The 13,192-nt window shown below is 42.6% G+C and overlaps 1 protein-coding gene across 5 annotated transcripts in view; it reads right to left on the reverse strand.

Annotated features, from left to right (window-relative positions):
• Positions 1 to 858: 858 nt before the first annotated feature.
• Positions 859 to 13,192, reverse strand: part of FAM117A (family with sequence similarity 117 member A) — a 53,007-nt gene continuing 40,673 nt past the window's right edge. For 2 of the 5 annotated variants that reach the window (XM_074224228.1, XM_074224230.1), the window contains exons 3-8: positions 10,660 to 10,755; positions 8,532 to 8,642; positions 7,759 to 7,893; positions 6,746 to 6,947; positions 5,260 to 5,410; positions 1,356 to 2,174 (exon numbers count right to left, since the gene is read on the reverse strand). In XM_074224228.1, coding sequence (XP_074080329.1) covers positions 1,865 to 2,174; positions 5,260 to 5,410; positions 6,746 to 6,947; positions 7,759 to 7,893; positions 8,532 to 8,642; positions 10,660 to 10,755 — 1,005 coding nt within the window. In that variant the 3' untranslated portion in view covers positions 1,356 to 1,864. The other 3 variants (XM_074224231.1, XM_074224232.1, XM_074224229.1) reach the window with 3 other exon arrangements.

The following is a 13,192-nucleotide window of genomic DNA, read 5'->3' on the forward strand; positions in this document are numbered from 1 at the left end:
GAATTCCCATCTTTTAAAGCCCTCTCCTTCAGAAAGCTTTCCAGGAGAATCCTCTTAAGAACTTTCTCCCTTTCATACAGAGGTAGCCCTTTGATCAGCACTTCTGTCAAGCATGCAGTACTGGGTGTTTTAGTTATCTGAAAGCACTATGCTCTCCCAGGACAAGAACTTCTGCATCTTCTCTAAACACCAACTCTCTCAGCACTTGGCAGTGTTTGGCCCATAGTTGCATTACAAAGTATAAGATTCACGTTTACTGTGCTAAGTGTTAGGGAAGCAACACAAAAAAGCTAGACAGTTCCTTACTCTCAAGGGGTTTCCATTGTGGTGGAAGAAGATAATAGGGAAGTGAGCTAGAAAGAGCAAGCTGAATTGGACCACTGAACCTAGTTAGTCTGGAGAAAGTGAGACTCCTAGAAGTTAGATGACTTGTTCAAGGTCTCACTAGGGTCAGAGACCTCTAAGCTACTTCTACCAAACTATGCCACCTTCTACTAACCTGTTACAACCATCTATCTTTTTGACAAAAATTATAAATGAACAAATCTCTAAAATATGTTAAGCAAATTCTCTAGAGTTGGAAATAGCTAGCCATTCATGCCTTAAATGAATGGTGCCTCCCTGTTATTTGTAGTATGGAGTAAGATATTGGTGAGTTCATTTCATGCCATGTTCCCCAGTGTTATGGAAGTGAAAGGATAATTTTCAGTAGAGGTAGACTCCTCTGGGTTGACACCTACTGGACCTGATCATTTGTACATAATTCCTGAATTTGAATGTGATGCTTGATGAGGAGAATTAAAGATCCTGTATCCCCTAGGCTCTTCCAACCCCCTTAAAAAATATACTGGCCCGTGGTCATTGGGAATATTCATTTATTTGGACTATTAACACCAAAATCTGAAAAAACAAAAACAAAAAACACCTTTTAAACATAGGACAAGGAAATCCTAACATTAACATTCCTCTTCAATTTCTCTGTGTAAGCTCTGCAGTACAGAAAATATACAAACTTCAAACAGCTGCAAAAATAGTGTCTTTGGGAGAAAATAGAGTTTCTACATCAATACAAGAAAAATAGGCATTTTTCAAATCCAACCTGAACCTGGGAGAGGCAAGAGGGTAGGCAGCAGCATACATTCAGTCATTGTGTCTCGTCCCAAAGGGAGACACCAGCTCTCCCTCCCTCCACCCCTCCACCAGCCTCCAGGGATAGGCAGGTTGGACCACAGCTCCTGACAATCTTCAGTCAAGATGAAGGCAAGCTGAAAAATGTCACCAGGAACATTCTTCATTCCCCTCTCTGCCCATAGCTGGGCTGGTCCTGGCTTTGGGATTGCTTGGATCAACTTCTCCAAGGAGAAGGGCGTGGATGAGGGAATACATATGAGGGATGAGTACAATGAGGGGAGGCAGTGGCCTTTTCTCTCCTGGGCTTTTCTTCTCTGTAGGGGAAAGGGAAGGGATCCTTTCAAATTTCCTTCCCCCCCCTCCCCTGAACCAGGATCAGCTTCCTTGATAACTGATAGGGACAGGTGTCTCCTAGGGGTTGTCTGCACTCACATGCTTGGGGTAGTGGGGCCAAGGCCTCAAAGGCCATTTCTCTTTCAAGGGGAACCAAGAATGAGAACACTGACTTGACGAATAGTGAGCTGCCCAGCCCCAGGGAGAAGGCAGGTTTCCTCCCCACCCCAGGAGCTGTACCCAACAAAAACAGGAACCAGGGCATTTCAATGTGATAAAAAGAAGATGCTCAAAGGCCAAGAGAGGATGGGATCCTTGGTCTCCCATTCAGGGGAGGGGGGAGCCAGTCACAAAGGCACTGGTCTGCATGGTAAGGTGGGAAAGTGTGGAGGAAAGACCCTCAAACTACCAGGGAACTCTGGAAAAGCACAGTCTCCTCAGAGGGTGGAGTGCGCTGCCAGGGTTCAAAGGGTAGTGGGGGTGCTTTGGGAGCATCTGGGTCCTTTCGGGGAGAGGTCAAGAAAGGACTTGGAGCTGTTGATGGACAGGGGGACCCTGGAGTGGTGGGACAATTTCTGAAGAGAAAGCCCATACTGGGGAAAAGGGGCTTCACCAAACTGACAGGACAGAAGGCAGAGCCAGTCGGGTTGAAGTGGACTTTGTTCTTGTCAGGGCAGGAAGGCAAGAAGGTCAGGTCAGGACTAAGGGACCTAGAGGGCAGAAAGAGAAAGAGAATGAGAGACAGAGAAAAAGCATGAACAAACTGAATGAAGCAGCAAAAAATACAGACTTTAGGAAGAAAAGAAGCTCATTCTTCTCTTCTGAGCCAATTGGTGCCTTGGTAAAATTACAGTCTTTAGGCTCCTCTGTTTTTCATCACCTCAGAGGCGTGACTGAAAAACAGGAAATAGACTTCTGGGTAGGATCAGGAGGGATTAAAGTTGGACAGGATGAAGAACTTCCTGAGATAGTGAAAAATGGGGGCCTGGGACCAGAAGTGATCTCCCCAGGTTCAGGTGGCTTGAAATCAGCACTATGAACAAGGTGTGCTCATTCTAGGGATCTTCTGAAAAGGATGAGGTACACATATACAACCCCATCTGAATATTCTTCAAAATCCCCAAAGCAAACAAAGGAGAGGCATCTTGGGCCACTGGAGAGGTTCTCGGTCCCTACCAGCTGACTTAGAGCCATCCCATTGGCTATTTACAACCTCTGATGAAGGGGGTGGGGAGAAGGACGACACCAAGACAGGTGAACAGTTGAAATAAGAGGAGAACTAGGTCAGAGATGTGCCTAAACCTGGCTGTGTCTTTTTGGGTAAGTTACCTAATTTTGAACTGCAGCTTCCCTACTCCCTCATAAGGGGAGATTCAGTCCCACTCTACTGGCTTCCTATAGATAGTTAAATAATAATGAACTCAGATGAGAAATATTAATTTAAGGAATGATTATGATAATCATGGACCTTGTACTTAAAAGTTCTTTGAGATCCTTAATGTGAAGAGGGTTAGGAAGACTCTCTTTGAGAAAGTAAAATCTAGGAGGGAAGAAAGAGTGAAGTTTTAATACCCTCCATAATTTATTTTATTTGAATTCCAGAATTATTATTAATATGAATACAAATGGATATCTCTACAGTTCTTTGTGGTCTCCCAAATATTCTCTGAGGTAAGGGAGAAGAACTGAGTAGAAGAGACAGAAGGTTCCAGATTCTTTGGGTTTGAGGGAGAGGAACAGGGAATTGATGGCAGAGGGGTCTCCACTGTAAGCTTGCCATGGTTCCTGTACCCACTTATGTGATAGTCCAAACAAGGGTCTTCTCAACAGGAAGGAGCTGGGAAAATTCCTCTGGTGGGGTGAAGATGGAGGGGAAAAGGGAGCAATTGAATATTTTGAAGTTATTGGGAAATGTAGGTTAGACTTCCAGAACTCAATGCCAAGCTGCCAGTTATTACCAGCTCAAGTAATTTTTTGAAATATATGGCCAGGAGACAGCTAGGTGGCACAGTGGATAGAGCACCAGCCCTGTAGTCAGGAGAACCCAAGTTCAAATCTGGCCTCAGACATTTAATAATTACCTAGCTGTGTGATCTTAGGCAAGTCACTTAATCCCATTGCCTTGCAAAAAGCAAAATATATGGCCAGGTTTTTCAAGGGGGGAAAGAATCAAGGAATTAGAAATTAAAACTAAATAAGAAAAGAAGATTCAACATTGAACTTCCTCAAGGAAAGAATAATGACATAACCAAAGGAAAGTGTAGAATCTTTGCCTTGAGAGATCTTGAGCCATTGTTGAAAAGGAGGCTTCTGCACAGGATTCAAACCAGATAACTTTGAAGCATTTTCTAATTCTGTGAGTCAATGAGAAGACCAAGAGAATCAACAACTCATGATCCAGGTGGGAGATCTATCTGTATAGAATAATGCTACATAGAATTCTAGATTATAATTATACACTCTAATTTTGTTTTAGTGAACTGTTTAGGGAATATACATTGAAAGAAAGTCAACTGGGAGTTTTTGTGTTGTGTTGAACTAAAATTTATCAAAAAGATTTTAAAAAAAATTAACCCATTAAAGAACTCCAGAAAAACAATTTTCAGATCTGCAAGAGCTCAACCCAAAACAGCAAGGACAGTCATCAATGCTGAATAATAATCAACTACAAAATTCCATTAGCCTGTAGGAGATTCCTGAGATGGACAGGTAGGTCCTAGGGACAGTGACTTTTATCTCTGACTCTTGTTCAGGCTGTATACATTTCCCCATTATGACTATGTGGGGTGGGGGAAAGAGGGGAGAGAGGGAGAGAGAGAGAGAGAGAGAGATTGAGATCGAGATCGATCAATCCTATACTGGAGAGCTTTCTTTGCTTACATACTACAGTGGCTATGCTGAGCACCTCTTATTGCTTCTCACAAAAACTCTAAAACCTAGAATTCATTACCTGCTCCATCCCTCCCTGCCAGGAATTAATTCCCTAATGGTTGCTGAACAATAAGGAAACAAAGGAGAATCATCATGGTATACTCAAAAAGATTTCCAAAAACATGGATTTGGAATCATTCACTATCTTTGTGACCCTGGGTAAGTCAAGTTAACCTTTCTAGGTTAAGAAACCTTTCAGTTTTCTCATCTGTAAAATGACAGGGTTAGACAAGAGTACTCTTCCAGCTTTCAATCTAGGATTCTGAGTATAAAGGGTCAAACTGAGGGCTCCTCAAGAGAACTATACAGGAAGCTGGTGAGGCAGGGCAAGCCCATCTCTCTATTCTTCTGGTTAATAGAGTGGTGCTACAACACAGAACATCCAGTAATTCCAAACTCAACTTTGAAACTGGCATGTTTATTTGTGATTAAATTGCTGCTTTGGGAAGTCATGAGATTTCCCAATAGCATAGGTAGATGGAGAAGTCTTCATGGGGGCTGGAAAGCTATCTAACTCCACCTTGCTTCCTCACTGCTAGGAATGAAAGGTTCCAATTTTTTGTCTCAGTAGAGTGTCACTGGGTCCCATATGACTTCTTTACTGGGGACAGATGGCTAGAAGAAAAAAAGGATCTTTCCCTTTCAGTGTGTACTTTACCTAACAAACCCCCTGTAGAGAGTGATATTCAGAGAGGAAGGACAAAGATGTCTATAATCCAAGCAGTCAAAAAATGGCTATAGAAAAAATGATAGCCTAGATGAACTGAGGCTCATCATGAGAACAGGTGCCAAGAGGAGACTGATTGAGATCCCTCCCTCACCCTTCACAGTGACCCTCCCTCCATTTCTCTTTGAACAACTCACGGAGCTTCTTCAAAGGCCAGGACTTTCTCACAGCCCTCTGGGGGTTCCCGCTTAAACACGTAGCTATGGTTGGGCCGAGGGGATGAAGCAAAGGCCAGCACTGGAGATGGACTGTCATCCTCAAGCAAGATAGCACGGGGTGGAGAGGGTGCTGAAAGAAAGAGGAGTCAGGTTGGCCTGTCAGACTTTGAGGGAAATGGCATAAATCTAATTCTTTGAAAAATGTAAAAGGATAAGCGATAGAGATAGATTTACCCACAATGATTCCAATTTTGCCCAACCCAGGGGAAACCCAGCACTGGCAAATCTTTGCCTTCTTGTCACTGCCCAAGCTTGTAATACTTTGCCTTGAAGGCCAATTTGACATCTTTTTTTCCTTTCAATGGCCCCTGAAATCTACTCCCTCTTCTAGAAAGTATTCTTGGATTTCTCAAAAAAAAAGTTAAACCTAAAATTCTATCTACTCTCTCTAGTCAATAAACATAGATTAAGCAGCTACTGTGTGTCAGACTGTGCCTAGGGATGCAAAGAAAAGGCAAAAAACAGTCCTTGTCCTTGAGAACCTCACAGTCTAATGGGGGAGACAACATGCAACCAAGATAGAGGAGAGGAAAGGCATGAGTATTAAGGGAATTGGGAATGCTTCTAGTGATAGGTGATATGTTTAGCAGGGAAGCCAGGAGGGAGAACATTTCTGGCATGGAGAATAGCCTGGGAAAAACACTTGAGATCAGAAGATGGAGGGTCTTGTTTGAAGGGACATGAAAAGAAGGCCATGGACATGGGGAATATTATAAAGGGCTTTGGACTCCAAGCAGAGAATTTTATATTGGATGCTGGGGGTGACAGGAAGGCACTGAAATTTGAGTGGGGGATTGACTAATCAGACCTAAGCTTTAGGAAAATCACTTGGCACCTGAGCAGAGGAAGAATTAAGTGTGGGAAGAGCCTTGCAGCAGGTAGGCCAGGCAGGGGGCCATCACATAAGTCCAAGTGGGAGGAGATGAGGGCCTGCACCAGGGTAGTGACATTATCAGACAGAAAAGAAGAGTTATTCAAGATGTTATAAAGGGGAAAGTGACAGGTTTAGGCCCCAAATTGGTTATGGGAGTTAAGAGAGAAATACAGAGCCTGGGTGGCTGAATGGGGTGGTGTTGCCCTTGATAATAAATGGGAAATTTAGAAGGAAGGAGGATTTGGGGAAACGATTCTATTTGGAATATAAATACATCTTTTTTGTTTCATGTTTGTTCACTACCTGTCTTTTCTATATTTGTTCACATGATATCTTGGCCTGAATATTTCTAAAAGGCAGAAAGACACCAGTTCTCTCTACATAATAATCAGAATAAGTAGATGAGTCAAAAATACCTCATAGGCAGTGGATAAGGCAAAAAGGCAGGGTTTTAAGCTAACTGGCAAGCAATGGAAGGACATCCCTCTAACTCCCAAGTCAATTTTGTTGTTCTTTATCCTGTCTACTTACCCTTTTCCTTGAGGTTAGGTGTCAGTTCCTCAGTTGCACCTCGGGGTTCAAAACGGCTGGCTTGGCCAATGAGTTGGGGAGATGCCAGAGGCAAAGAAGGGGAGAGAGAAAAGTTGCTTGGCTCCAGTGGAAGGAGGGAAGAATCTCTGTTGGTACCCTGAGCAGGGGCAGGGGCACGGTGACCATCAGGGACATCCAAGATCTGGTAGTGGGAGAAGTTATGAGAAAAATTCTCAGTTTATTAACCCAACTCAGCCACCAAACTATTACAAATATACTTGGCCTCACTACCTGGGCAATTTTAGCTTGTTAACAGATATACCTTCCTCACAAGTTACTATCTCAACTGTCTCAAATATAATTTGGATCAAATCATTTCTATTCAAACCCCTTTTCACTTCACTGTTCTCTAACCTGGACATCTTAATCTTATTTTTCACCTTTGTCCAACCATATACTTTCACTTCAAAGAAAACAAATCACTCCTCTAACCCCAAACCAATCAAATTCTTCCTGGCTAGGGTGACCTCCTTTGCTCAAGGCATGATTCATCTTTTTTCCTACCTCTCAAAAAATGCAACTTGTTACCTGAAAGCCTTCCTGATGACAGCCATTGTGATTCTGACTTGGTCAGAATTCATTTGCAATTGTTTTTGCATATTGCTTTGTAATAAGCATTCTCCCTCCCCTATTTCCCAAGCCAATGCAGTATATCCCAGCTAGGCATTAGAGGACCAAAACTCTATCTCCTACCTTCCCCCCACCACACACACACACACACACACACACACACCCTGACCTGATTTCTTGTTATTATTCCCCAAAATAACTGTGTTTTAGTTGGGCGCCCAGGAGAGAATCAATCCAAGTTTTGGACTGACAGTTAATAGCTCCTGAATCTCAAGGATCAGTTCATTGTTCTTTGAATTCAGATACTCAGGCTCTTTTCCACACCCTTGGGTTCAAGCTTGTGGGACCAAGGGAATGCTGAAAAGAACAGAGATACCACTCACTCTCAGCAGCTCCTCTTCACCCTGTTCCTTCACAAATACTTCCTCCAGTTCTTGGTTGAGTCCTTCCAGGCTTCGGTGCAGGCAGGGGCTAAGTCGCAGGACTGGGGAACCTGAGCGAAAACTGGGTGGAGAAGCCTGGACAGAAGGACAAATGAATCCAATAAATTAAATAAAGGGGGCTCTAGGTATGGTTTTTCAAGCTTCTGGAACTTCTGATTCCTCTGCTTGCCTAGGCAACAAAAGTTTTTAAAAGAGCTAGTTTTAGAGCTGCCAATATCTTTATTTTTTAAATTTTATTTATTTAAGGCAATGGGATTAAGTGACTTGCCCAGGGTCATACAGCTGGATAATTAAGTGTCTGAGACCACATTTGAACTCAGGTCCTCCTGACTCCAGGGCTGGTGCTCTATCCACTGTGCCACCTAGCTGCCCCTAGAGCAAGAACTTTTAAGATGATGTGGAGGCTGCTGCTGAAGGCCGGATGCCCATTTTAAATAGCTCTCTCCAACTGTCAAGGGCCCATCATTACCATCATTTTATAAGAAGAGACCAAAATAAAAAATGAGCAGAGAACTTTTCCAAAATCACCCACCAAATCAGTGGCAGGACTAAAATCTCTATCGTGGTCAGTTAATTGACTACTGACCCTTAACAAAAGTTACCCTGTATAATGGAAATAGAATCTATACCACAGTTGGGCCAAGTATGATTGTGCCCATAGGGAGAAAGAAATGGGTCAGGAAGGGACCTAATAGGCTAGCATTGGTACATACCCTCAGTGCTCTCTGAACAGCATGGTCTCCTTGGATTGGGGAGCCCCGCTCCTTCTCTTTCCCATTCCGACTAAGTTTTGTCCTCTGCAACTGTTGCTTCAGCTTGGTGATCTGGAAGCCCAGAGTAAACCAGAGGAGAAAAATAGGTCATACATAACAAGAACAATCAAAGTATTCCTCCCTCCCATGTGGTGACTCCTAGATGAAAACCATGAGGACTGAGATTGACTCTCATTTCTGCCCTGGGAACCCTTTATGACTGGGATACCAGCTCTGTATTTCACAACTCTTTTAAAGAATTAGCTGGATTAAAGAATGAATTGAACATCCCTCAATCTCAACTAAATCAGCTCTTCTAATGGGGAGAATTTTTAACCATGATAATAAAATAGCAAACTATTCTTCTATATGGTTGGTAAATCTAATAACTATAATATAAAAATTAACTCCATAGTTGCTTATCACCAGTTTTCAAAGAATGAGAATACCATCCATACATCTGGCACTAATATCATATTGAACATAAATACCCTTTAATGAAGAAGGCAGTTTAGGGCAATTATAGGGTAATTATCACTGTAAACATCAATTATCAATTACTAAAGAAGCGTAAAAAAAACTGCAGGACAACAGAGTCCAGATACCTAAACATGACAAATAATTTCTTTTCAATCAAATGGTACTCTTCACTCATCATTTTAGTCTTCAATCTATCCCTGTCCCAGGGTAAAGGTAAAATTATTTTTCTAACAATTAGAGAACCTAAGGCTCAGAGAGGCATGAAGTAAAGGGGATAGAGTGCTAGGTTTCAAGTTAGAAAAAAAAATGAGTTTAAATCCTACCTCTGATATTTATTGCCATGGGCAAGTCACTTAAACCTCTCTGGCCCTCAGTTCTATAAAACGAGGAGGCTGGACTCAATGGCCTCTGAGATTCCTTTCAGTTATAAATCTAGAGTCCTAGGAGCCAGTGAGTTAATAGCAAAGTCTGGGTTAGAACTCAGGTTTTCCAAATTCCCAATCCAAGGCTTTATCACTAAATCATGCTAACAAAAGGATAGGTTCTCTTTCTCAAACAAGAATTCGGGGACATTTCTGGCTTCCAATATCCCTAAATAGTTATGGATTGCAATTACCTGTCACAAATTTGTTATACTTCAACTGCTTTCCTTTCACTAGCCCCCAATATGCCCAGCCCATACAAACCCAGTTGCAAACCCCAAAGTCCCCAAATTGTACAATACTCATCAAATGAGTATTCATTTTAATACAGTTTAGCCTAAGCCAAACATAATTCAGAGGGCAAATAAGGTGCTCCAAAGTCATAGAATGCACTCCCCAGTTTTTCCAAAATGTTTATAGGTCATTTATTTGAGATCTCTATACCATGACTTCTCTCCCTTGTTTAGGAGTCTAAAAAGATTTTACTGTAATGACAAATACCTCACCTATTCTGAAAATTAAACTGTTAATAAATACCACCATGCATTTACATGTTTCTTAGACTTCTAAAGTATTTTCATCTCTATTATAATGTATCCTTAACCTCAGTAAAAAGCAGGAGTTTGCAAGTGTTTTATTGGAGAGAATGGTCTGGAACCCCTAGAATCCTAGCCTAAGGCTCTTTATTTAAATTCACTGCTTTTAGCTCCCAGGAGAGAGGGTGGGTCAGGGAAAACAGAGCTAGTAACTGCTTTTGGCTATTTTTTTTTTTAAAGATTAGATACACAGTTAAGCAATAAACACCAAGGGGGCTTGTCAGTTCCCAGGGACCTAATTCCTGACTTTCTCCAGTGCTTAGCTTTAGCTCTCTGAACTGCCTTCTGGCTCCAGCTGCAAAGTCAAAGGGGGAGACCAACTGGGACTCAAACTCTGTGCTTGCTTCCAGGAAAGCATTAACTGCTTTGGGCCTAGCTGATGCTTGGCAGGAAGGTCTGAACTCCTGGGTCCCATACTAAATCAGTGGGTCAGGAGTCAGCTTGTAGAAGAAGTTGGTAGGTGGCTTGGAGCAAGTAGAGCAGAATGGGGGAACACTCTGGAGACATATGATGAAGGCACAGTGCCATGGGGCAAGGGTGGTGGGAGAGAAGGGGCAGATTTCCTGGCTGGAGAGGAAAGGTGGCCATTACCTCTTTTCGGTGGTCTGTGCTACCCCAGGAGGCAGAGCGCTTGTGGGTGCAGGAGCCGGTTTGCTCACCTTCTAGCTCATGCCAGGACAGGGGTGTCTGGAGGGAGAGAAATGTAGTGAGGTGGACCAGCTCCTATGGCAGGCCATGAGGAAGCAAGAAGAGGCACAAAGCTCTTCATCCTTGGGCATCAAGCAGACCCCTGAAGCTAACTTCAGGATCCACTGAGAATCCTCCCACTTCAGTTCCTTCATCCTATCCTTGGAACTTTCCCCACCTCCTTCCCAAGTCATCTCTGAGAAACCTTTTCTGATTTGTTTAGTCACATCAGATCTTTGGAACTCTAAATCCTCACCTATACCAGAGGCTTCAGTCTGCATATAATATATTTAAACTCAGTATGCATACATTTTTATAAGTTCCAATTTCCCAACTGGTTCAGGTATTTCTGATGGTAGAGGTAATTAGACTGTGGGTGGTTCCCTAAAAGTAGGGGACCATGTGTGGTCTCAATTCAGTTACTTCAGGTACCCCTCAAAATATAGGATAACTTGTCAGCTACTTTGTCAGGCTCTTCTAATGAGTTATGGGTGCCACATAACCAAAGAAAAGCAACCAGGAAGGTGGGGGAGCCTCAAGACATCCCATATAAAGATCTGCTAAAGAAATAGAGTGGGGATCTATAGGATAAAGAAAAGGGAAAGAAAAAGAAGGGAAAAGACATAACAGCAGGGATATGTAAGGCCTGCCATCTAAAAGAAGTATAAGACTTGTTTTACTTGGCTCCAGAAAGGCCTTAGAGCCAGGAGTCATAGGTGGAAGTTGAAAAGAAACAGATTTGAGCTCCCTATAAAAAAAAGCTTCCCCTTAGGCACTATCAAAATAGAAGGGGTTGCCTTAGAAGGTTAGTTCTTCCTCTTATTTGAGGGCTTGAAGCAGGGGATCAGAAGACAACTTAGGGGCAGTGCAACACACAGGGGCACAATGCCTCATGTCCAGCTTTTTCTATCCCAATAGGTCTGATGACAAGGTTTTGGCTCTCTGCATGTGTCCCCTAGTCCCTCCATTTTCCATTCTAAAAGAACGGTTCCAGTGTAGCCCTATTTGGATATTCTAAACTAGGAAGTTCCTTTAGAGCGCCTACAAATGATAGTTATGAAAGGAAGCACTCCCTGCAGAGGAAGACCTGGCAGCCATTCTCTTTCCTGGACCCCTTTTATCCTTGCAGATATGTGATTGCCTCTTCCTGAGGTGCAGGAAGGTGTTCCACCCTGACTATGGGAAGGATCAGCAGGAACCTTGAAGCTTACCCAGTTCTCTAAAATCTGGGAAGGTAGCAAAGGCTTCAGTGGTTGGGCTGAATTCTAGGTTAGATTCCCTTTACTCCAGGTAGCTTTTCCAATCATAGCCCATTTTGTTCAATATCTGCTATAAACTATCCTTCATCTGCTTTCTCTCCTGGTATATTTTGTGAGAGAGAATAAAAGAAGACACCTGTGAATATCTAAAATACAGAATAACTTCCCTTAAGCACTTTTTTGACCCCTATCTTTACTTAGAAACATTTTGGCTCCTAAATGCCAATTTTTGTTGGTATAATTTCTGCTCTTCAGCCCAGGCTTCATAGCTCTTGTCTTCTTCCTTCTAATTTCCCAAAGGATTCTTCTCTAGCTGGGCAAAACTGCCCTGCATTCCCCTTAACAAATCACACTTTGTTTTCCATTGTTCTTTTCCATCTAGTCTTGTTCTTCCTTCCCCATTTGCCTCCTCTAGGAAACCTTCCCCAGTGCATATCACTTGGTTCTGATGACTAATTTATTCCATTTCCCTTTTGGACCAACAGATCTATTTGGTCATTATTTCCCTGTCTTTGTTCCTTTATCACTATGTAGTGTTCCTAAGTCAGTTTTATGTGTATTCTCTAACTAAACAGGGAGAGTTAAGGGCAGAAGGAGATGGGAATGATGTTTCCCTTCAGGCTATTGTCTACTCCATCTGGATCCCATGCTAGTGCCCAACTCGAGGATAAAATAATGAATTAAAAGTACAACAAAGTCATAGCTAAGAAAGAGATCCAATTCAAAGCATTGATTTTCTGGCCACAACAGAGATCACCAAGCCTCCAGGCCTTCTCTGCTTCAGAGCACTTTGAAGAGATTTTTTTTTTCCTGAATAGTCCTAAATCTTCTGGGGTTGGAGGAACAGCACAGCATAGCTAAAAAGATTTTCCTCATCAAGGGGACCCAGTGCACCAGAAACAACTTATTTTTAACACCAGTGTGCAGGAGGGAGAATTCAGCCTTATCACAAATGTGGCAGTCTGGTGATGTCGTCAATCATCACATGCAGATGATCCTTAAATTATGCAAAGCAAGATGTGGATCAGACATTAGAAGCCTTACTTGCAGGTTAAGAAATCCCAGAGCTGCAGCAGCTCAATTATTGTCTGGGACATACAGAAGTTTGATTGATAGAAGTGGGGGAGGAGGAAGGATACAAAGAGGTTGAGGTCGGGGGTAGTGGTGGCAATCAATAA

Source organism: Macrotis lagotis, chromosome 2 (assembly GCF_037893015.1).
Source record: "Macrotis lagotis isolate mMagLag1 chromosome 2, bilby.v1.9.chrom.fasta, whole genome shotgun sequence".
NCBI classification, from domain to species: domain Eukaryota; kingdom Metazoa; phylum Chordata; class Mammalia; order Peramelemorphia; family Peramelidae; genus Macrotis; species Macrotis lagotis.